Genomic DNA, 25,705 nt, shown 5'->3' on the forward strand with positions numbered 1-25,705 from the left:
CCAGGAAGTAGAATGCAGACATCTTTGGGGGACCAGTAGTCTGCCTACCCCCAGGGAAAATGGGAATTACAATGAAGTAATTTTCTTCTAGTGTAGTTCTGTGACAGCCTGTGGAGGGACCCATCTCACACCAAGTTCTTTATAATCGTCATATATGACGGTAGGATGCTTATCAGTTCACAGAGAACCAGATTAGGAATTAGGATGGATTCTGGATCTAGTAGCTGCCACTTGACAACTGTGTGATGTTAAGCAAATCTACTGACGCTTAAAAGAATGTTTTTTCTGTCGGTCTCCTCATTTGTAAAGTAAGGGTTATGTCCTCTCTGTCGTCCCTTTGAGAGTCCTCCAAGTGCAAGGTCTCCCTATGGGTGAGGTGAAGGTCCTGAGGGGTAATTTCTTGGTCATGGTTATTGTGTTCTCGTTGATGTGTTATTATCTCGGGTGCCCATGCAGTTTCATGCACATTTAAAGTTAATTATTTCTGTATCGTGTAATTAAATATAGATGAATCCTAGCTTAAGTTGTCAGATGGACGACTTACTCTTTCCTTAAGCAGATTGATAGACTCACTCACTCAAACCTGCCCCCTGCCTCAAACAAGTCATTGTGTTGTCCTGGGGGTTGATTCGTGGTCTTATTACCAAAGGATCAGATACGGATTTTAACAGACCACAGTCATACACGTTGGGTACCTTCCAGAAATGGATTGAAAAGTGTTCTTATTTTTCATCCTAAACCCCTTGAGGATAACACTGAACAGAAATTGGTAACCCCTAAAATAGATTTGAACTGGTAAAAAGAGCTGTCAATATTGAGACATAAACATTTTAGGCTTAGCTTAGGCTGAGTCTCCTGAACTCGGGAAATCCTGAATCCACTTCCCTTCAGGAGCTCAGCCACCCAGCTCTGAACACTGCCCTGGTTTGGGCTCCGTGGCACATCTGTCACAATTTGGGGAGACATTAGTCTTGTCCTGATGTGGGCTTGCCAGCGGTGGGTGCATCCAGGAGTGTGGTGAGCTCAAGTGGCCACAACCTCTTCCTCATTCATCTGTAGGTTTGTTTGAAAACAATCGTGTGTATTTTTAAACACTGGTTGACAATGAGTTTAAGTGTTACAGAGCTAAAACAAAAGATGAGGTTTTACTACAAAAAACTTAGATGCTATTTTAGGTTGGACTCAGCTGCCGTGCTGCTGCAGAGAGCTGAAATCCTGGATGTATCAGGCTAGATTCCATTTTCCATGCCATCTTTCCAGGACAGTCACTGGTGTCACCCTCTTACTTGAGCTCTTCATCCAGCATAAATCTGGCCAGTGGGAGACTATCCAAGCCAGAAGTTTAACATGTGTTTTTTTATTACAGTATGGAGTAGGGGGTGGAAAACCAACCACTTAGCTGTAGGACTACCGGCATCTATGTTCAAAAAAGAACTTTTACAATAAAACCTTTTAGTTCTTTACTTGGTTGAGGGCCTACCAAATACAATTTTGTGGGAATCTGATGCGTTACAGTGATGGCGTGGCATGACCTCAGAGGAGAGCACAGTTCTGCAGTAGAAACAGCGAAATGTAGGAAATCCTGTGTTCAGTCTCATTCCATGCTGGCCATACTTCTTTTGATGGGGGCACGTCTCAGCCCTTCTGGAAGGTTATGGTCAGGACATGTGGTTGGCAGGCTTCTGCAGTGTGTGGTCCCTGCACAGTCTTCACTGTCTTGGTCCAGAGACATACAAAGGAAGAGTGTCGTAGGGTCAAGGTCATACCGCTCTGGCTCCTTGGTCACGGAAGGAAGTGTTGGAGAGACATGTGAAGCCATTGAGAGATGATTTTGGAAAAACATCAGCTAAGTGGGTTATTTGAAAAATGGAGCCATGGGGCGCCTGGGTGGCTCAGGTTAAGCGTCCAACTTCGGCTCAGGTCATGATCTCACGTTTCATGAGTTTGAGCCCTGCGTAGGGCTCTCTGCTGTCAGTACAGAGCCCACGTCGGATCCTCTGTCCCCCTCTCTCTCTGCCCCTCCCCCATGCTTGTGCTCTCTCCCTCTCTCTGTCTCAAAATAAATAAATAAACTTAAGATTTTTTAAAAAGGAAAAATAGAGCCATAAACACTGAAAAAAAATGTGTGAATAGATCGTCGTTGAACACAAAATTCCAAGAGAATCGTTACCTGTACTAGGAGTTGAATTTGTTTGTTAGGAGAGTAATAAGTGAGATTGACCAAAAAATTCTTCTAGTAATGCTCTTAATTCATGGTTCAACACTAGGTTTATTTTAATCAGAAATTATTTTGGTAAAGGTCTCTAGGCACATGAAAACAGCAACAAAGGTCATTACTAATATTGTAAACAATTTTATTTTGTAGCCTCATTTTCATTTCGTTTTCCCCTCTATCTGTCTTCCTTAAGTGGGAGGTGTTGACATGGACACATGCATTATCATCTTCATCGTTAATGTTCTCAAGTGAGGGAGAAGTGCGTTCTGTGTTGTTTTATATTTGAAATGGTTTTGAAGAGTCTGGAGATGAACTAAAATTCACATGCTTTCGACAGTAGTTTTGGGGTGATAAATTTAAGCATTATCTCTTAGGTTTTACGTATAGTTGAGATATTGATGGATGTGTCCTCTCTATTCTTTGGGGTTCATTCATCCTTCCTTCTTTTCTGTCTCTCTCTCTCTCCTTCTTAGAAATAAAGTCCCTTTTAGAAGCTGAATAATATTGTACTCAAAGGATCCCGTGATTTGAAAACAGTTTCAAGCCTTCAGAAGAGGTTGACCTCGGTTGAAGCATGTTGCCCATGCTAACCTAATACTGCACATCAGTCTTAGCAAAAGTATTGTAAACATCTACGTATTTTAATTTGGTCGTTAGACATTGGTTTTCATCAATAACAGAATTGAAGTAAAACCTACTCTTCTTCTCGAGCTCACATTCACATCAATGCTAATTCATCTTTTGTTTTTTCTGGGTGACTCTTACATGAGGGTCTCTTATGTCTTCGATTGTAAGCTGTCCCAGGAAGGAAACCACTTGTCCCTTGCTTCTGTGGCCATTGTGGAACCCCAAACAGCAGACTGTAATACCAGACACTCATTCAGTGTTGGAATAAACAGGATAACCATGGGTGGCTTTTTGAAGAGTTGATTTGCAACTCTTTGCAAGAGTTGATCTTGATTTGCAAGATCAAACAAGCAGAATATTTATAAAGCAGACCTTAGATGTGAGTGGTATGGAAACTCTAAATCAGTTGCTGTATCTTTTAATCTAAACTATGAGCATTTTGTATCATATTAATACTACGGCCAAGTAAAGTCATGTAAAAGAAGCCTCGATAAATGTATAGCTCTGTGTTGCCAAGTTTGAATGAATGATTTGGCAAATGACAGAGGCGGTGGAGAATTTGGCGTAACTTCTGTTGAGAGAATTTTGTTGAAAGTTGGCGAGTATGAATTCTTCATACGATTTCACAAAATACTTAGAATATTGAAAAGAAACCTTGAAGTCAGAACTCAGCTGTGACTGTTGGCCTCTAGAGATAGAAAACTCAGCCTGAATTTTTATGGATTCTGAACACCCCCTTTTTAGCAGAGCACTCCTAAAACAAATTAAGACGTTTTGCTAATACAGAGTGAGTGAGTATTCACAGAAGCGTTGCACTCTAGAGCTAGAAATAATTCTCAAGAATATCTAGCCTGTTTCCCCAGATGACAGAGTCAAAAAACATGATTTAGGTCTCAAAGACGTGGCCTCAGTTGCCTTTTGGCTGCCTCACATTGTGTGACCTTGAGCACATCACTTAACCTCTCTGAGCTTCAAGTTCCGAATCCGTAAGATAAGGATAATTTGTCTTACTCTTGTTTCGATCAAATGGAATGGGTTCTATGAAATCCATTTGAGGTTGTCAGTAGGATCCAAGCAGGAGCAGATTAAGGCCTTCTCTGAAAATTTAGCCACACAGCTATAGAGTGGCCAGCTGGGCCTGGCACCCAGATCTGCAAGGCCCAGCTGTTTGCACACCCCTCTCTGCGTGTTGAAAAGCCACAGCGACTCTGCTGCTCGGACGTTGGAGGGTTCCCGCGGTAGATGGTGCCTCTCTAACTCGTCTTTTCTGAGGGATGGCCATGTGATACGACTCCCTTCTGTAACCCGTTCAAGAGACTTCACGCCATGAAGTGCTGAAGCCGATAAGGTGGGTTCACACCCGTGTGGTAACGTGGGTGCTGTTTACATGCATGTGATCAGAAGACGCAGGGTTGTCATAGACATGTGGAAAGGAGTTCCAGAGTCCATAGTCACAGACGAGACGGTGTCGACCCGACAGCCCAGAGCCCCTCCCAGAAGCAGGTGGACACCGATGTAGGGCGGCAGGTCCCGCCGTCTGGAGAACGTCTACTTCTCTCAGGTGACGAAGAGCGTCACGGGCAACTTACATCACATGTGTGAACGCCGGCAGGGCCTGCTGTCGGCCATCGGGTGGCTTGGCCTGTCCTGTCGGCAGACCTGGCGTTTATTAATGTCCCTGCCAGCTCGGAAGGGGTTCTGGCCGGTGCTGTCTGGTTTCTGGAGTTTAGGCTGTCCTTTCTGATGGAAAAGTATGAATTCTTCATAGAATTTCACAGAATACTTAGAATAATATTGAAAAGAAACTTTGAAGTCAGAAATCAGCTGTGACTGTTGGCCTCTAGAGATAGAAAAATCAGCCTAAATTTTTATGGATTCTGAACACCCCCTTTTTAGCAGAGCACCCCTAAAACAAATAGACCTTCAGGCCCCAGGCTGTGTCCAGCTCCAGGCCCGGCTGTGCCCACCTCCAGGCCCTGGCTGTGCCCACCTCCAGCCCCAGCTGTGCCCACCTCCAGGCTCTGGCTGTGCCCACCTCCAGGCCCCCGGCTTTGCCCACCTCCAGCCCCGGATGTGCCCACCTCCAGGCCCCGGCTGTGCCCACCTCCAGGCCCCCGGCCGTGCCCACCTCCAGGCCCCGGCTGTGCCCACCTCCAGGGCCCCGGCTGTGCCCACCTCCAGGCCCTGGCTGTGCCCATGGCTGTGCCCACCTCCGGCCCTGGCTGTGCCCACCTCCAGGCCCTGGCTGTGCCCACCTCCAGCCCCGGATGTGCCCACCTCCAGGCCCTGGCTGTGCCCACCTCCAGGCCCTGGCTGTGCCCACCTCCAGCCCCGGATGTGCCCACCTCCAGGCTCTGGCTGTGCCCACCTCCAGGCCCCGGCTGTGCCCACCTCCAGGCCCCCGGCTGTGCCCACCTCCAGGCCCTGGCTGTGCCCATGGCTGTGCCCACCTCCGGCCCTGGCTGTGCCCACCTCCAGGCCCCGGCTGTGCCCACCTCCAGGCCCCCGGCTGTGCCCATGGCTGTGCCCACCTCCAGGCCCTGGCTGTGCCCATGGCTGTGCCCACGGCTGTGCCCACGGCTGTGCCCACCTCCGGCCCTGGCTGTGCCCACCTCTTGCCCCGGTCTGTGCCCACTTCCAGGTACCCAGCTGTGCCCGCCTCCAGGCCCCGGCTGTGCCCACAGCCTCCGACCCTCAAACAGCCTGCTGCATCTCCCCTGTGGACCGATGAGCTTTTCTGGGAGCGGACAGTGCTCTGCTCTCGGGTCAGGTGACTGAGGTAGGTCGTGCAGGAAGCGTCAGCACTGTGGAGTGGCCGTGCTACGTTCACGTTAGTGTCTACGGCAGAGGTGCACTGTGGTACTGTGCTCATACGGTGACATGTGTCATGGGCACTACCCACGGAGTACCTCCCCTGCAGCAGGCCCTCCAGACCCTCCCTACGTGTTGCCTGTCACCCTCACTTCCGTGTGGCCAGGGGTCTCAGCCCCGCGCACCACCTAGAAAGCCGAGCCCCTGAGTGCAATGTGCCATCACTGTAGGATCTGAGTGTTTGGGGTGCTGAGATCTAACTGCCACAGTGACAGCATTTGGAGCTGGGTCCTCTGTGTGTGATTGTGCCCTTATTAGAAGAGGCCAGGCGGCTGGCTTCCCCAGGCCCTGCCGTGGTGAGGGCACAGTGAGAAGTGGCTCTGTGTGAGCTGCGAAGCTGGCTTTAACTCCAGCCGTGCTGGTGCTGTGATCCCAGGCTCACGAGCTCCAGAACCTCAAGAAGGAAGTGTCTGTGTGTAAGCCCCCGTCTGTAATACTTTGGGCGCCTGGGTGGCTCAGTTAAGCATCGGACTTCAGCTCAGGGCAGGATCTCGCAGTTGGTGAGTTCAAGCCTCGCATCAGGCTCTCTGCTGTCAGCACAGACCCCACTTCAGACCCTCTGTCCCCCTCCCTGCCCCTCCCCTGCTCGTGCATGTGCACGCTCTCTCTCTCAAAAATAAAAAACAGCAACAACAGGTTTTTAAATTAATTTATTTAAATTCAAGTTAGTTAACGTACACTGTAGTATCGGTCCCAGGAGTAGAAGCCAGTGATTCATCCCTTACATACGACATCCAGGGCTCATGCCAACAAGTGCCCTCCTCAGTGCCCATCACCCATCTAGCCCATACCCCCACCCCTACCTCCCCTCCAGCAGCCCTCAGTGTGTTCTCTGTATTTAAGAGCCTCTTATGTTTGCCTCCCTCTCTGTTTTTATCTTATTTCATTTTTCCTTCCCTTCCACTACAGTCATCACTTTTGTTTCTTAAATTCCACATATGAGGGAAATCATATGGCATTTGTCTTTCTCTGACTGACTTAATTTCGCTTAGCATAATACATTCTAGTTCCATCCACAATATTGCAAATGCCAAGATTTCATTCTTTTTATCGTCGAGTAATATTCCATTGTGTATATAAACCACATCGTCTTTATCCGTTCATCCATCGATGGACATTTGGGCTCTTTCCATACTTTGGCTATTGTTGATAGTGCTGCTATAAACATGGGGGTGCATGTGTCCCTTCGAAACAGCACACCTGTATCCCTTGGATAAATGCCTAGTAGTGCGATTGCTGGGTCGTTCTATTTTTAATTTTTTGAGGAACCTCCATACTGTTTTCCAGAGTGGCTGCCCCAGTTTGCATTCCCACCAGCAGTGCAGAAGTGTTCCCCCTTTCTCTGCATCCTCGTCAACATCTGTTGTTGCCTGAGCTGTTCATTTTAGCCATTCTGACAAGCGTGAGGTGGTATCTCAGTGTGGCTTTGACTTGTGTTTCCCTGATGATGAGTGGCGTTGAGCACCTTTTCATGTGTCTGTCAGCCATCTGGATGTCTGCTTTGGAAAAGTGTCTATTCATGTCTTCTGCCCATTTCTTCACTGGATTATTTGGTTTTTGGGTGTTGAGTTTGATAACTCAAACAACGAGTACCAAAAAACAAGTACCACACAACAGATTTCTGTTGTGCGAGCTCCCAGTCTATGATACTTTATTATAGCAGCCCAAATGACCAACGTGGTCACTTACGTACCAAAGATGCAGTTAAATCTTTTCCATTCAGGAACCAAGTATTGAGTGTCAAACACGTGAAAACGCCCCGAGCTCTGGTCCTGCGATGATGGGTCCTAATGCAGTCCTGTCCCCAAGGTGTGTGCTCTCAGTAGCACTCAGGAGGAGACGAGCCACCACATTTCAAGACGAGGAGACATACCTCAAGAGGGAAGTGCTTTCAAAATCCTATGGGAAATAACAGGAAAGAAAGTGTGTTATTCCAGGGATGAGGATGGCGGGGGGTGGGCAGGGACGTCTGCACTGGGCTGTGAAGAGGAGGCAGGTTTGACCATGTGGAGATGAGAAAGAAAGTTTGCCAAGGTTTGCAGGAGCCACACCCGTTCCCAGGAAGGGAGGGCACTCTGAGAACAGCTCCCAAGGATGCTTGCCAGGGCCAGGGACATCAGGTGGGAATGTCCACACGTGCCCTACATATATGCACGGGTGCAGGTACCCAACATATATGCACAGGTGCGGGTACCCTACATATATATGCAGGGGTGCAGGCAGCACATGTGGGAGGGAGGGAGCCTGCGCTCCACTCGGGGCTGCTGCAGCAAGCCTGGGGCCCCTCAGCTCCCCTCCTGCCCTCTTCTGGGGACCCCCAGGAGGAGCCCTACCCAGCAGAGATCACCCAGGCAACTCTTCGATGCCACTCGCTCCAGTGTTCTCACGTGGTGTCTGTAGTCAGCACGTGGCATCAGGCTCTGTTTTTCTTCCTTCTTTTTAGAATCAGTTCCTTGCAGTTGGTACTTGGGACCCTCCATTTCTCCCAGAGTCTGCCCAATGACCCAGGCTCCAGCTCCCCTCAGCTCTGTGCTCTGCATTTGCAGGCTACACCCGTCCGCTCCTGTGTCCCGCTCTCCGTCCCCGCTAGAAACTGGATCTCGTCCGGTACAGACACTTGGCCTCTCCACCCTGCCACTTGCCTGGGAAGGAAAAGTGGGGGTAGTAATAGGCAAGTGTCTAGGTGTAGTAGTTTCTGTTGTCCAAGTAATTCAAAGAAGTGAATCATTAAAAATGATAGTCAAAGCAGTTTATCTTTTCAGGCTAATGTGCAATGATATTTCTTAAATCTACTTTTAAGTGATTAGGTTCTGGTGAATTCCAGGCACTAAATTGGCTTGTTTTTTGTAACAGGTGTCATTGGATGTTCCCCTTAAGGTTGGTGTTTTACAAGAACACAGCGTCCACACTTCTTGGTAGGGAATGTTGATGCCCCCACTTGACCACGGCCACTGTTCATTGGTACAGATATTACAGCTCTGAGTAACTTGCTTGACGTATCCCTCAACATTTTGGGGGGGGGGGGGACAGGACTATGTTGGGATGATGCGGTAATCTTTTATAAGATACTCTCCTTTCTTGACATCAGCCTAGAACTTGGTCATATTTAGAGGAACAGCCTTTTTGCAGCTGCAATGGATTTGACAATCCATTTGAGTTTCGTTGTTCTTAGTTCTTCATTTACTAGTAGGTTCTAGCCGATTGTAGTGCTTACGTATGCTGAGCTTGGTTTTGAACTTTGGTTTGCAGCAGCATACAAGACACAAGAGTGGGCTGTCATAAGATAGAGCGAGTTCTCTGCTTGGTAATGGAGTCACTCAGTCATGCAGGTTATTTGTGACGAGGGAGAGAGAAGTCCACGGGTGCGAGCTGCTTCGTACCAAAGGTGCATGGACACCGAGGGTGAAGGGAGCTAGTCAACGGGCAGGCTTTTGGCATTGGCCCCGTGTAAGAGTGCAAGCCAGAATTCCCCTTGGGCGTGTTTCCAGACCATTCTCTAATAGGCCCCCCGAAGAGAGTTTTGCATTTGAAAAACTGCCGTCACAAACCCTTAATTTTCATGCAGTTGTAAAGTGTTGCGGAGAATGCGGTTGGGATATCAGTCACGTGTGGACGATCCGCTGATATTTCCAATAGGTAGAAACCATTTGCGCCTCTTAACATGCTAACGTCCTGAGCAGGAAGGTCAGCTTTCCTTAAAACCTCTTCAGTTAGCAGTAACTGTCCGAAAAACTATTAAGGTTTCTCATCTGCTAGAGGGACGCACCAGTCAGGAAAGTCGAACGTCTCTTAGGAGTCTCGCACGAAGCAATGTCCAACTGTCAAGGATGTCACTGAGTACTTGCAGCAGCGAGTACAGACCCCATGACAGACGTGAGAACCTTCACACGTGTGACGGGAGTGTTGAAGGTCACGTACGGACTGTTCGCTGCCACTATGTGAGACCGCTGCGGTGTAAGCAAGACTTTCAGGCTGTGTATTTTAAGGGATTAAAGAAAAGTGCATTTTGATCAATCAGTAAAGCAATTCTTCGTTTAGGATCTATATGAAAGACTGTATGTGGCGCTTTGGGACAAGGATCCCTGGAGGAACTTGGTCTTTAATTGTAAAGCACACGATCTCTGTTAAGGGCTACTCAGGTGACACGGTCAATAAGTGCTGCATCATCTCACTGTAGGTGTCGCAAACTTCCTGGACGCTGTGTCAGTCAGGGGCATGGCAGGAGACGAGTCCAACTCAGGGGGCCTTCCAGAGACGGTCAGGTACCCTGCGCGCAGTGTGGCACCTGCAGGCCTGTGACGCGGTGGCAGGTCGCCCCACCCCCAAAGTCCAGGCCGTTGGCCTCACCCAGTAGATTGTTCCTCCTGCACCTTTGGGGTCTGTGTGCTTCACACTCTGATGGTACCTGACCTTCTCTCCAGGTCTCCCCTCCGTGCATTTCACGTTCATTTCTTTCTGTTTCTGCTCTCTTCCCCCACTTTTTATTCGGAGCTGCTCACCTGGGCTGTGCAGGGGTGTGGTTGAGAGCTTAGCATCTGCTAATCAAAGCGCTTCTGTCTTCTGATCTGCAAAGTAAGCCTTCAGAGAAATGATGAACTCCCCACCGGATATTTGTGTGTCTCCAGCGTTTTTGATCAGCGCTTGTGTAGACTCTGAAACTTCTTGTCTGCTGTTGCTTTGTGCTCTTGGCTGTTCCAGAGGGGAGAGGCTTTCATTTAAGTCTTGGATTCTGGGGCTACTAACAGCTTGTGAGAGAGAAACAGAGGCAGAGAGAGAGAACCCCCTGCGTGTTCCTATGAGTCACCCCCACAGACGGCACCAGGGCCGACCCTTCCGGTAACTTCTCTAGCGGCGGCTGGCTTCGCTGAGGCTTCGTCGTGTGACCATCTACATAAGGCAGGGACCACGCAGAGTGGTGCTTTCCGCTTGGGTCCACTCTCAGGTTTCTGAGGCCAGTTGCCATCTTTGTTGTGTTTTTAGTGCCTTTATGAAAAAACAAGAGCCACTAATGAGGAAGATTAAGGAAATGAGCCAGTAAAACAGAAATGGGGATGTGCACCCAACGGGCTGACGTGATGAATATCGATGGCCATGTGTCAGTTGCTAAATGTTATTTAAAACTTGTTCTCGCCGTCTTCAAGTCATGTGTTGTCCTCCAGAATATGGAAATACAATGATTAGAAAGCTGTTTTACCATCCTGAGATATATGCACCATTGGTCTTGTAATTTGTTGCTACCTTTTCCTTATAGTAAATGGTCCATGATACATAAAAGAAATTTATGTCAGGACTTTTCACGGTGAATAAATATTAGAAAGAAAATACATTTAGACAATAGACTGGAGCAGTGGGATGGGGATCCCGTGCTCAGGTTTGCGTAGTTTATTTTCTCCTGATAATTTGGACACTTGCTATGTGAATATTTTACCTTTTAGGGTACTTGAGTCCCCCTTGTCCCAGTAATTGATACATTTTAAGGCACAGCGGGAGAAGTAACCAATCCCGGGCTTTCTCCGTGCCCTTTTCCTGATGTCAACAAACACGTGGAAAAACTAACGCCTGCCTTCTTCTAGAAGTTATTAAAGGTGGCCTGCAGCATCCTCCAGTGACGTCTCGTTGCATTCTGGACGAAACACAAAATACGCGGAGTTGTCTATAAGGCAGGTGCGGCGTTGGGGCTGCTTTCCCTGCACCTGTGTCACATGACTCTGCACCAGGTCTCACGCCCGCCTCACGGTGCTCCCCCAAATGGAAACCCTTCCCAGCTATTCACCTGGCTAGCTCCTGCACATCCTTCGAGAACCTGAAAGTAAATCCCACTTCCTCAGAGAGCCCGGGCCTCCCCCTTGGTCCCCAGTCAAACCTGGTACCCATTGTATCACTATACCCTCTGTAGCACCCCGATTGGCTGGGCACAGAGCTCATCCCAGGGTGGCACTCCAGTGGCCTGACGTCTCTCCCTCCTGCTGGAGTGAGTGCAGGGGAAGTAGCCCTTTCCTTCACTCCTGGCCCGCGCCTGCCGCCGCAGTTACCGTGCACCCCACATGGTCAACGTTTGCCACTGTGAAATGTACGACGCAGAAACTCCATAACGTGTAAGCCTGTAACCTGAAACAGCCCCATAACCTCTCTCTGGGTGGAGAGAGGGCGTACTGCCCTGCACCTTGCCCCTGCCTTCCATTTGGCACCCCCCCCCCCAAGCGCTGCAGCATGCTGCATTTGACGGAAATTCCTTTGTTGTTCATCCTCTTAGACTTCAGCGTGAACCCTGTACTGATAGTGTAGTTTTGCCCCGCGTTCAGTTTTTTTGTTTTGTTTTTTTGTTTTGTTTTTTGTTTTTGTTTTTGTTTTTTTGGCCCTGCGTTTGCTGCTGTCTACAACCTAGGACCGTCGTTTTACATGGATGAAATAAATCATGATATATTCTTCGGTGTCTGACACTTACAATCGTATCTGTGAGGTTCGGTCGTGCTGTGCACGTGTGCGGATGGATGTTTTTCTTTTTTTTTTTTTTTTTTCTTTTTTTTTTTTCTTTTTTTAATTTTTTTTTTTTCAACGTTTATTTATTTTCGGGACAGAGAGAGACAGAGCATGAACGGGGGAGGGGCAGAGAGAGAGGGAGACACAGAATCGGAAACAGGCTCCAGGCTCCGAGCCATCAGCCCAGAGCCCGACGCGGGGCTCGAACTCACGGACCGCGAGATCGTGACCTGGCTGAAGTCGGACGCTTAACCGACTGCGCCACCCAGGCGCCCCAATGGATGGATGTTTTTCTGTTGACGTGAAATGTTCCGCTACATGGCGTAGTGGCAACGTAAAGACTTCCCGCAAAATGTCTGCATCCCCAACTTCAGAACCTGTATGTGTGTTAGGTTGCACGTCAGAGGGATGAAACTTGCAGGTGCAATTGAGACTGCTAATCAGTTACGTTTCTGTGGCCAATACCTTCGCTGATGCTGTGTGTCTTTCCATGAGACTGCACTCTGCAATAATGCCATTTTTGATGGCAGGAAGAGCTGGTAAATATGGATCTGCTGAATATATCCGATTCTAGGCCAGCTGTAGTTTAAAAACACTAGAGCTTTGGGGTGCCTGGATGGCTCAGTCAGTTAAGCATCTGACCCTTGATCTCCATTCAGGTCACGATCTCACGGTTTGTGAGTTCAAACCCCACACTGGGCTCTGATGGCACGGAGTCTGCTTGGTATTCTTTCTTCTCTCTGCCCCTCCCCTCCTTGTGTTCTCTCTCTCTCAAAATAAATAAGTAAACTTAAAAAAAAACAAAAACAAAAACAAAACAAAAAACCTTAGGGGCGCCTGGGTTACTCAGTCGGTTAAGCGTCCGGCTTCAGCTCAGCTCATGATCTCCTGGTTCATGGGTTCGAGCCCTGCGTCAGGCTCTGTGCTGACAGCTCAGAGCCTGCAGCCTGCTTTGGATTCTGTGTTTCCCTCTCTCTCTGCTCCTCCCCCACTCACACTCTGCCTCTCTCTCAAAGATAAACATTAAAAAATTAAAACTTAAAAAAAGTTTTTTTTAAAAACTTAAAAAATACTGGAGCTTTGTTTTTGAGTAATTTGATACCTAAAATAGCGACTGCCTCTTCCAGACTCTCATGAACATGATGTTGTACCAACTGTCTTGGCTACCATTTGCTCTAGCATCTTGAAGTAGCCCCCTCCTGTCACAGAGGGGGCTGCACTCCACTGCTGATATATGGTGACAGGCATAGATCCTTGAGGATCGCTTGAGGTCATCGCTATATTTCACTCAGGATTTTGCTATAGTAGTGGAAGAATGGAGGTTTTCAAATAAAATCACATGTCAAATTAGTAAATTGATTATTTGAAATTATAAACCCAGTGAGTAGTTACAATCTTCACCTTCACCTGGGTTTTGAGTGGAGGTTTGGCCAGAATGTGCCACAGACCCTGGAGCCTGGAGCGTGTGACTTCATTAGTGAGCACGAGTGCCTTCTTGGAAACGGACACTGGCAGGAGTTTGCACCGCCAGACCGGGCATCGCCGCATGCCGCGTGTTCAGCTTCTTTGTTCCCAAGTTTTAGAGAAGGACTCAAACTAGATAAAATATCTCCTAAAGAAATAGAAATGTCTTATTAAATCTAAGGGGGAAAATTCATTCATGCCTCAGGAGGAAAATTAAGTCAAGAAATGGAAAACCAGGGGCGCCTGGGTGGCTCAGTCGGTTAAGCGTCCGACTTCAGGTCAGGTCATGATCTCGCGGTTTGTGAGTTCGAGCCCCACGTCGGGCTCTGTGCTGACGGCTCGGAACCTGGAGCCTGCTTCACAGTCTGTCTCCTTCTCTCTCTGCCCCTCTTCCACTCGTGCTCGCACACGCTCTCTCTCTAAAATAAGTCAACATTAAAAAATAAAAAGAAATGGAAAACCAGTAGGGACCCCCTTTATGTGTCTCTTGTCTCTGCTTCTCCACCTCTCCCATTCCTACTTCTCATAAACCTGCTCTATTTCCTTCTGAATCCATATCCCACACAGAAATGGGCGCTCCCCCTACGCTCATCTGATCTCATGTTTCGTGACAGCCAGCAAGAATAAGTCCGAAGAGTTGGATCCCCCACCTGAGACCCTCGAGTGGACTTCTGACCCAGGCTGGGCCACCCCGGTGGTGGAGGAGGAGAGAGGAGGGCTCGCGGTGCAGAAACGCGGCTCTGGCCCCCATGGGTGGAGGAGGAGGGCAGTGGCGATCATTTCGACCAAGGCCCTTTTCAAAAGGCTTCTGTGCAGTGCTGGAAGATTGTAACAGGGGGGCAAGCCCTTTGGAAAAACTGAGCTCAGATTATTTTTGTTGCCGCCATTAAATTGCTGGTAGCTCTTGCCTCTGAGGCTTGTTAGATACTTAATATTTATTGAGAGCCTGAGGGGACTTTTGACACTGGGAAGTCAAGCTTGCCAAAGTGCTGCCCAGTGTAGACCAATCGGTCTCAAAACTGCCTGTGGGTTTCGGGGAGTCTGTGCAAAGTCGGCCGTTATCTGAAGAAGATCGTAAGACGTTCTCCCTTGCAGCAACATGGAAAGATACAGATGCTCAATTTTAAATTCTGCAACTCACATCCAGTATTCTCCCTGAGAGGGACTTCTCTTGGGCACGATACCGTGTGAGATCTCTTCTGACTGTGATCAGGTCACAGGGCTGTTGCTTTTGGTGGTTTATGCAACACGACACCTTTAAAACGTTACATCAAAATAGATCCGAGGTAGACTGAGCTCCGAAGGTAAGGATAACTTACATTTCGAGTCAATTTCATAAAGAAGCGATTAAACACAGCCAATTAAACTGAAAAGCCTAAAATCATGGGAGCCCTGCTGTGGAATTTAAAGTAGAAAAAATAATGAAGAAATTTTAGAAGATATATAATTACAGTCAATAATTTGCCTGCTTCGTTTTGTTTTGCTTTCCCAGAAGGGCTAATGGGGTGGGAGCTGGCTCTGTGCACTCGGTCTAGCTGAACCGCAGGTACTGGGCTGACAGCTGCCTCAGTGACGGGCGGCAAAGCGCTGTGCCCTCAGGCGGTCGCACAGAGTCACGTTATGCAAAGTAGTCAACCTCAGAGGCTTCCAAATTCAGAGGAGAAAAGGAGAGCGGATTCCAGATAGGTCCATGAGGCAAATACAGAATGGTTGGTGGACAGCCCCAGAGAACTTGAATTGTGAGACACGGAGGAGGCGGTGTGAGCAGGAGGGGTGTTAAAGGCAAGGTGGGGGGGGGGCACCCGAGAGTGCGTGTGGCAGAATTGGGGGGGGGGGATACCATCTCCTTTCCCGTAAGATACTGGCGATTCTTAATTAACTGCCCGACCTCAGCAGTGGGGCCTGTCAACCAGATTTAATTTCTAATTAGTGAAATCAGTCCATCTGTCACCACCAGCGCCACCCCCCTCACCCCCCACGGCCTTGGTTGCTCCTGTCTTTCCGAAATGGCTGCTCAGCCCGCCCCAGCCCTGCAGTCAAGAGCAGAGTCACTGACAGGGAGTCAGCATCAATCAGTACCCTGTGGCCACAGCCCTCATCCACCTCCTACACTCACAACTAGGAAAAGCATCACGAGGACTTAGGAGACACCACACAGCAGTCCCAGAGGAGGGGAGTGTCTCAGGGAGCAGGAGGACTGCCCCTGCTCAGGATCCAGGGAGCTTTGCTGGACAGGGAGCTCTGTTCTGCCCCCTCAGACGCTGGCTGGCGTCTTCGACTCTGGCCGACACCGTCCAATGAGCTGCTGCTTCGTGTGTATCCTCTGGAAACATTTTAAACCATCAATTACCTAAACGTGGATCTAGTTATATCCCAAGGAAGGCCTTTTTCAGTTTTGGGAGCTGGAAACCGTCTTCTCTTCTTAATATACTTCAGAAAACTGCCTGGGTGAAGAGGAGATTGATTGGCTCAAAGACGGACTATTGTGAGAAAAATAATTGAATTCGCTTCCTTCCTCCCTAGTGAGTGGGCCATCTGGTCGACCCCTCCACCTTTAGCAAAAGGAAATAAAGTGCACGGTTGCCAGCTGTCCCCAGCAAGGCTGGCAGGGCCCGGACCTCCACTGTCCCTGCAGTCCCTGCTCTCCTGCGACCACCCTGGTTGCTCCCGCGCCCGCAGCTTCCCACGCTGATCTCCCACGGTCACGGGGCTCCTTTAGGGAGAGACCTTAGTGTGCGGCTGAAACCGTCTTCTCCCCCCACTTCAGCCGGAAGGGGGGCTCCTTCTGTCTCACTAGCTGTGTGTGGCCGTACCTACGTTGTAGAAAACAAACATGCCGCAAGATCCACCTGAAACATTCAAGGTGGGTGTTTGCCACGTGGGGATGTGTGCTTTGTCGCAGAGTCAGGTAGCTGCAACCCGGCTCACCCTCCTCCGGGCACCCAATGGAAGATAAAATGCCGCTTTGCCGTCTTTGGGGGAAGTGGCCAAAAGGGATGTGATTTCTCTACGTTTCCTTTCTTCATACAGTATTGGAAATTTGGCGTGCTTTTGAGTTCTTCCCCTATTTGTCAGTCAAGTGGCACGGAAGCATCATCTGGTAGTGATTGGCAATAGATAGTAAGGCAAAACCTTACGTGTCTATACATTGCATAAATTATAGTATGCCGCCACACACATTTGTAGTCCCAACACTCACGCCCTGGATTCCCTTTGTCTTCCACCCCTTCGTTGCTTTTTTTCCACCCGGGCAGCTTTCAGTTTCTCTAACTTCTAAAGGATCACCTCAGCGTCTTCATGTGAATCTCTGCTTCTTATCATGAGGCATAGGGTGTGATAAAGTCAGCGAGGGGAATGCGGTGGGAGAGGGGAAGCTCAGGACAAGATAAGGTGGGTCAGGTGTGGACACAGACGGGCAGGGCCTGGTGGCTCAGGTGGCCCAGCTTAATCCGTCCACAGAACACGGTAGGTCTTCAATTATTATCTTAATCTGTACATCTCCCATTTCAGTTGTACAACTGGCACGTAAAATATCAAACTCAAATCACAGATTATGAAGATAATAACATTCTGAAACCATGAATTGTATATTTAAGAAAAACCAAACAACCCAGGAAAAGGTTGAGTTTATTTCTCGTTCATTTGGTTGGGTTTGTTTGTTTTCTTTTTGCCTGAGTTAAGAACAAATGCGAGCACCAATTATATCACTAGGGACAAGGCAATTGCCAACTCTAGATGTCAGTTTGCATTACATCTGTTAAGACCGACTGCTATTTATGGCATCGTCAGTGGAGCTGGGCTTGTATTAATGCCTTGCTTTCCACATCAATCGACAACAGCTTTTCTGCCAGAGGTGCCAGCAAATAATAAAGTTACTTCTTCTAAAGGCATTCGGGCATCCGTTCTTTCACTCAGCACACAGCCCTGGAACGCTGTGGCGTCCCACGTTCTATACCAGGCATCGGGAACGCGAGCACACCAAGGCAGTGCGGGAACACGAGCACACCAAGGCAAGGCAAGGCAAGCTTAAGTAGCTTGCTGCCTGGTGATGGCACGGGAATTAAATACATCATTGAATAGTGCAGTAATGTTACAGAAGAGCATTTACAAAGAGTCACGGTTGTGTCCAGATGGAAGAATGATGAACTGTGCCTGGGAAACTAGGCATGGCTTCCCAAAATGTCAGAGATGTGCAGCTGAACAACAGAGATTTGTGTCTCATGGTTCTGGAGACTGGACACCCAAGCTCAAGGTGCCGTAGTGTCTTACGAGGCCTTTCTCTTTAGGCATTTCACGGCGCCTTCCTGCTGTGTCTTCACATGGTCTTTCTTCGCAAATGGGTACAGAGAGAGAAGACAAGCTCTCTGGTATCTCTTCTTATAAGGACACTAATCCTGTCCTGAGGGCTGCACCCTCCTGACCTCATGTAACCCTCCTTGCCTCCCAGAGGCTCTCTGTCCACATACCATCACACTGCGGGGGTAGAGGTTCCACATGTGAATTTAGGAGGGACGCGGCTCAGCCCATAACAGCCTGATGTCCTTCCTTCCTCCCAGCTGCACTTCTTGGAGTTTCTGTTCAAATGTCACTTTATTAGGAAATCTCTCTGACGACCTTATATACAAACAGCTTACAAGGCACTCTCCCTCCAACTCCCTTATCCTGCTTTTTTCTTCTCTTACTGGGTTTATGTGTTTATTGTTTGTGCCTCATCCCTGCACTAGAGAACACGAAAGGAAATACGGAAAAATGAAAGCCATTCAGCTTTTGCTGGGTTGATGACAGTGTAGTCTGTTTTGTTCACTGCTGTGCCCAACATTCTCAGGGCAGGGATGGCAGAGTAAGACCTGGGTAAACATGTGTTGGATGGACAGATGGATGGATGGGCAGATGGATGGATGGATGGATAGATGGATGGACAAATGGATGGGGTGGGTGGGTGGGTGGGTGGGTGGATGGATGGATGGATGGGTGGGTGGGTGGGTGGGTGGATGGACGAATGGATGGATGGGTGGGTGAGTGGATGGACAGATGGATGGATGGGTGGGTGGGTGGATGGATTGCTGGAAGCCGAGCTATCCCAGCCTGAGTGGCAAAGCCTGGGCTGTGGATGGGTTGGTGACTGCAGGGCGGCCCGCCGACAGCGAAGCTTCTCGTACTCCGCTTTTAGGTAATTTGGCCTTAAAAGTACCTGGGGTATTGTCTGTTGGGGAATTGCCCTCGGCAGGCCCCCTGGGAAAAGAACCATTAGGGAAGAAAATAAGGTTCCGCAAGAAATTGTGCAGCCTTACGTTTAGCCCTTGCCATCCCCTATGGAGACTCCTCTACTTACAGGAAGGATAGCCTCATACCTTTGCCAGCAAAGAGGGCCTGTATAGGAGAGACATATGGATTTGAAAGCCCCACTCCGGCAACTAAGGAGTGTATCTCTGGGCACAGGTGACTTCAACCCCTAGGCCCACCTGGCCCCCCGGAGGCATTCCAGATGATGACTGAACCTAGTTGGTTAAGCTACAGAATGGTTCATTGGTTCCTAGGTGCATTGTCTCTCTGAGAATGTATGAGGCATGGGTTTCTAAGGCCTTTTCAGCCCCTTTCTGACACCTCAGACTGAGGCAAACACATTGTTCTTCTGGCCTCATGTGGTTAGGAGGTCATGTCCCTGTAACTGTTCCATTTGAGATATTGAGAAATGGAGGGCCTTTCACGAGAACAGCAAATCAAATGCTTTGTAGATTATAGATAAACGCAGATGCATAATGGAATAATGTAAGAAATTAATCTATAATCAAAGGGTATGTGGGAAAGTTAGGGGGAAATCACCATATTATTTCTTAAAGGTCGTTTATACATAGGAACATTTTCAAAATTAGATAATGTTAGAAAAACATAGATGACGTATGCTACAAGGAAATCACTAGCATATATAATGCCACGTTTACTACAATAAATCGGCCAGTTCAACACACTGCTGTTGTCTGTATCCATTTTTATTTTAGTTTTTTATTTTCCAGTTTTTTATTTTAGTTTTATTTTATTTTCACCGACGCCGTTCTTCCTTCAGGAACCCCTGGTTGCTGGAGCTGGTCTCTGGCAATGGATGAGTGAATGGACAGACGGATGGGATGGATGGATGGATGGATGGGTGGATGGACGGATGGATGGATGGATGGGTGGGTGGACAGATGGACAGATGGATGGATGGGTAGGTGGCTGGCTGGCTGGATGGCTGGCTGGCTGGATGGGTAGGTGGGTAGATGGATGGATAGATGGGTGGGTGGATGGATGGAGAGATGGACGGATGGGTGGATGGATGGACGGATGGATGGGTAGGTGGGTAGATGGATGGATAGAAGGATGGATGGGTGGGTGGGTGGATGGATGGATTGATGGACATATGGACAGATGGATGGATGGGTAGACGGATGGATGGATGGATGGATGGATGGATGGATGGATGGATGGGTGGATAGATGGACTGATAGAAACTTTGTTCACCCTGTTACACCAAATGGTTAATTGTTAATATGCTCTTCCATTTTACTGGATCTCTGAGATACGCATGTGGTGGTACCAAGCAGAACAGGGAATGTATTATAGTCTCATTTTCACCATTCTAGGCAAAAATATATAATTCTGCTGAGAAATACACTACTGAAGCTTAACATTTCAGGGGATAATTTATTAACTTCTCTTGTCCTTCATGGGAAGCAGGGTCAGCTCTACTCAAATTTTCAATAAGTCAGCTCCTGCAAGTTAAGATGAGGAAGTCAGTTGAATCTGGGGAGCTAAATGAGACGTTCAAGGAAGCGCATATTAATCTGCATTCTAACTCAAAAACTGTCTCTATATTCTGGTTACACCCAAGTAGAAATTAAATGTACATATAGACCATGACTAGAAAGGAAAATGGGGAAAATGAACATTTCTGTTCTCTTGGATTAGCAAGATTATTCATGATTTGTTTCCTCCTTAATTTGTTTCCTATTAAAATTATTGTTACAGTATTTTTATGTAAGTTAAAAAAAGTTACTGTACTGTGAAAAGCGAGATTTGGCAAATGAAAATGAAATTTAATAAAGAATGTCTCCTTTCCTGTGGGTAAAATTGCTCTGCTTTTTTCAGCGTGTAAGAATGCTGCCTGGAAGGCAATATGGTGCACCTGTCTTTAAGAAATGATGTAGTGATCCAGAATCATTTCACTTGAGTGAGCTATGCTGTCAATGTCTGTTTGGTTATCTACTGTCCATTCTTCCATTCAATAATATATACTAAGTTGGTTTTCTGTGAAAAATATTTTCTTAGTCCGGTGAACATGCAGGAATCAGAGCCTTTGCCCCTTTCCAGAAGTCTCTTGACTCCCATTCATTTTCCACCCAAAGGAGCAACTTCACAGCTTTGCATCTTTCTTTTCCGTCCCATGTGTGTTCATAGGACTTTTACTGTATTGGGCATTTTTAAGACCATTTATTTCCACCTTCCTTTCTGGGGGAGTGGACCTCCAGGATCCCTGTTAGGTGTTCACCATCTTGCTCACTTCTTGGTAAAGCCACCCATTCTGTTGTTAGGCAATATTAGTGCTTGGGAATTTTGAAATTGTACTGAAACAATTTCTACCTTCCAGAGCTATACAGAATAAGTCTCCTCTCTCTTGCATGTGACAGTTCCAGTGAAGACTCTAGGTATTTGGCTTTTGAGACTGAACATTCTTTCAAGCCTACTTCACGTGACATGTTTTGCAAACATTTCCATCCTCTGGTGGAAAGACACTCTCTATTTCATCTGTGACCCCATCTAGCCTAGACCTGGATATCCCATTGGGGATGTGTTTGGGCTAGGAAGGGGCCCACTGAGTCCCAGAAGGGCTTCTGTCACTGCAACAGGGTTCAAGTGCACTTCTGCTACACTACTAGCTGGTCAAGAAATTGACACAAAGCAAAAGTCTTAGTCTTCTTTCTGCCTATGAACTTTGACCAGTGCATCTAATAGATGTGTTTAAAACAGATTTTAGAATTCTGGAGTAGTATTAAAAACAAGATTTGAAAGAGATCAATTATCTGACCTCATGAAGACAATAACATTTTGTCATTCTGGATCTTGAATAAGATTTGGTCTTGACTATTCTAGTATTCTGGTTTGATGATTACCCTGGGATTTCATCTGAGCAAGGTTCAAGAAATCTGAGCAGTGTTCGGGGCACCTGGGTGGCTCAGTCGGTTGAGCGTCCGACTTCGGCTCAGGTCATGATTTCGCAGTTCATGAGTTCAAGCCCTGCGTTGGGTTCTGTGCTGACAGCTCAGAGCCTGGAGCCAGCTTCAGATTCTTTGTTCCTTCTGTCTCTACCCATCCCCCACTTGTACTCTATCTCTCTCCGTCTCTCAAAAATAAATAAATGTAAAACAAAATTTAAAAAAAATGGAAATCTGAGCAGTGTTCAAGGGTGTGCGAGAGATTATGTGCACTACATTGGTAGAATGAATAGTACTGCTTCAAGATTTATGCTTTTCACAGATTTGGAGAATTTTCAAATTTTCCTTGTAAACTTGGGCAAAGTGAAAAGCTGTGGAATCAGCAAAATCTGATCACTTGTCTTTGTTATTGGCTACTGATTTTCTCACATAGAAAACCTATCCAATAAGAAATGAGAGCAACTCAGTACAACTTTTCATCATTTTTAAGTGCTAAAAAGCCACTACTTAATAGATCGGTTCTAGATAGCAAATAAGATTGGTGGAAATTTCTAAACAACTATAAAACTCTTTCTTGCTAAGACCATAATGGCCCTCATAATTTTTCTTAATTTGATAACCTATAGGGCCAAAATTGAATATTTGCATTCCAAATAATTAATTATTTGCCATCCTACATTTGGTATTACCTTTATTTCAATTTGTAAAAATGTGCTACATTCTAATGAACTTTCAGTTTTGGAGGAAGCTGTATTCGGGTATTGTGTTCTCTACTTTTTGAGACCATCTCTATTCTACTTCATCTTGACCTGGTGTTAATATGAGTTATAATCATGGGGACCTTTATAAGAAAGAAGATTTTGTGATCTGTGTATGGGCAGAAAGAGCAGTAGATCATTTGCAGTGTGACCATACGTCTTTATTTGTCCTGGGAGGTTCAGGTGCTCTTGTATAATTAATGATAATTATCAATATAAACTCTTATATTTATTAATTATAGATATTAACCCCTTTGTCTTTCAAAGGATCTCTACTTGGAATGTAAATTACATGACCATCCTGATTTGAAAGCAACTGAAAGCTTGGTCTCAGCAGCCAATATGCCTGGTTAATTTCCTAGATCTGTCTAACCTTTAGCACACTTTAGCAATGTCTCCCGATTCTTCCTCCTGTCCGAACCCTGCTACAGTGCAAACATGGTTCCCTGGAGGGACTAAAATCTAGAATAGGTGTAAGTGAGTTACCCAGTGAAGAGACCTGGGGAATCTTGAAGCCTTGTATGAGATGCTATAGAAGGAAGAAAAGGCTCATGATAGTGAGAGTGTGTAGAGTTTAATTAAATGTGGCACGCAGTAGGTGCTAAATAAATATTTGAATCTGGTAACCGTGTGGATGTAAGCGAAAAGGGAAATGAGAGAGGAGTTGGAGCTGGAGTACTGATCATATTGGGTTTGACTCAGTGGGGGTTAGTAGGTTGGCTAGAGTGCAGAGATGTGCCCAGTTCCTGTGTGCTGTAGGACCTAGTGTGCTTGGTGGAGAGACATTAAGTTCACAGAAATGCTGTAAATGTAGTATAATACCACATTCATTCTTGAGATAAGGTTTTGCCGAGGTACAGGGATGAGAGCAGGAAGCAGAAGGGTGGAAAAAAGAACTAATCATAACTTCAGAGATGAGGATGTGCCTCATTCGCTGTTTTGTGTCTCGGTTCTTGATTTAAATGGAGTGTATTTATTAGGTTGATTTCATGTTTTCACTCACTGGATTTCTCTTTTCTGTTGTTGTTTTCAGGAGCTGGTGGGGAGTAATCCTCCACAAAGAAATTGGAAGGGAATAGCGATTGCACTCCTTGTGATTCTGGTCATCTGCTCCTTGATTGTCACCTCGGTCATACTGCTGACACCAGGTACTTATATTTATTCTTGGAAAAGCAAGTCACTGTAAGGGAGAAAGTGCATAGTTTTGCTTTGCAAACTTTTTCTAAGTAACTGCCTATTACATAATTTATTTTTCCCAGGTTCTAATTCTCATTGTGTCATTTTGTTAAATGATGCAATATGTTTCAATGAAAAAATCCATTTGGATGCTTTGAATTTATTTATATAATTGTTGACTAGGTAGAAATACTTGGCATATATTAAAATTCATAATTCTTATTCATGCTTCTTGAGCTTAAAGACAGTGGCATTATAAATGTAGTCATTCTATAAATCTCATGGAATTCATGGCTACTATATCAAGGATGAATGTTAAAAATTATTAAAACGACGTATGTTGGGGCGCCTGGGTGGCTTGGTCGGTTAAGCGTCCGACTTCGGCTCAGGTCATGATCTCACGGCCTGTGAGTTCGAGCCTCGCATCGGGCTCTGTGCTGACCGCTCAGGGCCTGCAGCCTGTTTCAGATTCTGTGTGTCTGTCTCTCTCTGACCCTCCCCTGTTCATGCTCTGTCTCTCTCTGTCTCAAAAACAAATAAACGTTGAAAAAAAAATTAAAAAAAAAAAAAAACCGACGTATGTTAAGTGTGAACTAAGAACCAAGTTACTTATTTGGTACTATTCACGAAATAACAAAAGTAGAAGAAAGAGTCAGAACTCTCTCAGGAAGGAAAAAAACACACAAAAATCTGTAGCAAAAACCTACCACAAAAATGTGCATACACCTGCCCCAATGAATGTCTCAAAAATAAGGGCCGTGGGACCTTGAAGGAGAGAGAGATCTTTTGTGAGGAAGTTCAGGAAGAAGGCGATATTTGAAGAGGGTGGTAATGAAGGGTGAGGTTCAGGAAGGAAGGAAGACTTTCTCTCTAAGGTAACCACACCGCAGTTACAGGAAACCATGTGGCCACATTCTCATTGTCATGTTAGCTTCCTAGTTGTGAGAACAAAAACCACAGCTCTAATCCTCAACAAATAAACGGCACAGGTATTAGGCCTTAAGGTGGGAAGAGAAGTAGATACATTGAAATGTAGAAATGAATAGATAGGCAGATAGATAGATAGTCGATAGATAACTTTTACATTGTTGCAAGAAGCACCAGTAAACTACCATGTACATTTAAACCATGCCAAATCTTAAATGAAAACCGTAAAGTAATCTGTACCCTGAAACCAAAACTAGGTAAAGATACCACAGGAAAATTATAACCAATGTCCCTTATGAATACAGATGTAAAAGTCTCAATAGAATTCTAGCCAACTGAATCCAGCCTCATATAAAAAGGAGTGTATACCATCCCCAAATGTGATTTATCCCAGGAAGGAAAATTTGATTTAATGTATGAAAATCAGTGCAATACATACATATTAATAGAATAAAGGGGGAGGGAATCCACATGATTGCCTCAGTAGATACAGAGCAGGCATCTGACAAAGTCCAAAATCCTCTCATAGAAAAACATTCAACAAGCTAGTAAAAAGAAACTTCCTCAACCTGATGAAGACCATGTATGAAAAACCCACAGCTAATATCATGCCTAATGGTGAAAGACTGAAAGCCTTTCCTTAAGATCAGGAACAGACAGGATGTTCAGTCTCCCCATTCCTACTGAATGTTGTAGTGGAGATTCTAGCCAAGGTAATGCAAGTGGAAAAGAAATCCAGATAGGAAAGAAGTGAACTATCTCCATTCACAGAGGACATGAATTTGTGTATAGAAAATCTTAAGAGGCTCCTGGGCGGCTCAATCAGTTAAATGTCTGACTCTTGATTTCGGCTCAGGTCATGATCCTATGGTTGGTGAGTTTAAGCCCCACATCGGGTTCTGCACTGACAGCACAGAGCCCGCTTGGAATTCTCTCTCTCCCTCTCTCTTGGCCCTCCCTGGCTTGCTGTCTCTATCTTTCTCTCTCTCTCTGTCTCT

At 46.5% G+C, this 25,705-nt stretch overlaps 1 protein-coding gene across 6 annotated transcripts in view; it reads left to right on the forward strand.

Annotated features, from left to right (window-relative positions):
* Positions 1-25,705, forward strand: part of DPP6 (dipeptidyl peptidase like 6) — a 950,988-nt gene that overhangs the window by 556,579 nt on the left and 368,704 nt on the right. For all 6 annotated transcript variants that reach the window (XM_045496272.1, XM_045496270.1, XM_045496273.1 and 3 more), the window contains exon 2: positions 23,638-23,752. In XM_045496272.1, coding sequence (XP_045352228.1) covers positions 23,638-23,752 — 115 coding nt within the window. The remainder of the gene's footprint in view (positions 1-23,637; positions 23,753-25,705) is intronic.

Source organism: Leopardus geoffroyi, chromosome A2, assembly GCF_018350155.1.
Source record: "Leopardus geoffroyi isolate Oge1 chromosome A2, O.geoffroyi_Oge1_pat1.0, whole genome shotgun sequence".
NCBI lineage: Eukaryota > Metazoa > Chordata > Mammalia > Carnivora > Felidae > Leopardus > Leopardus geoffroyi.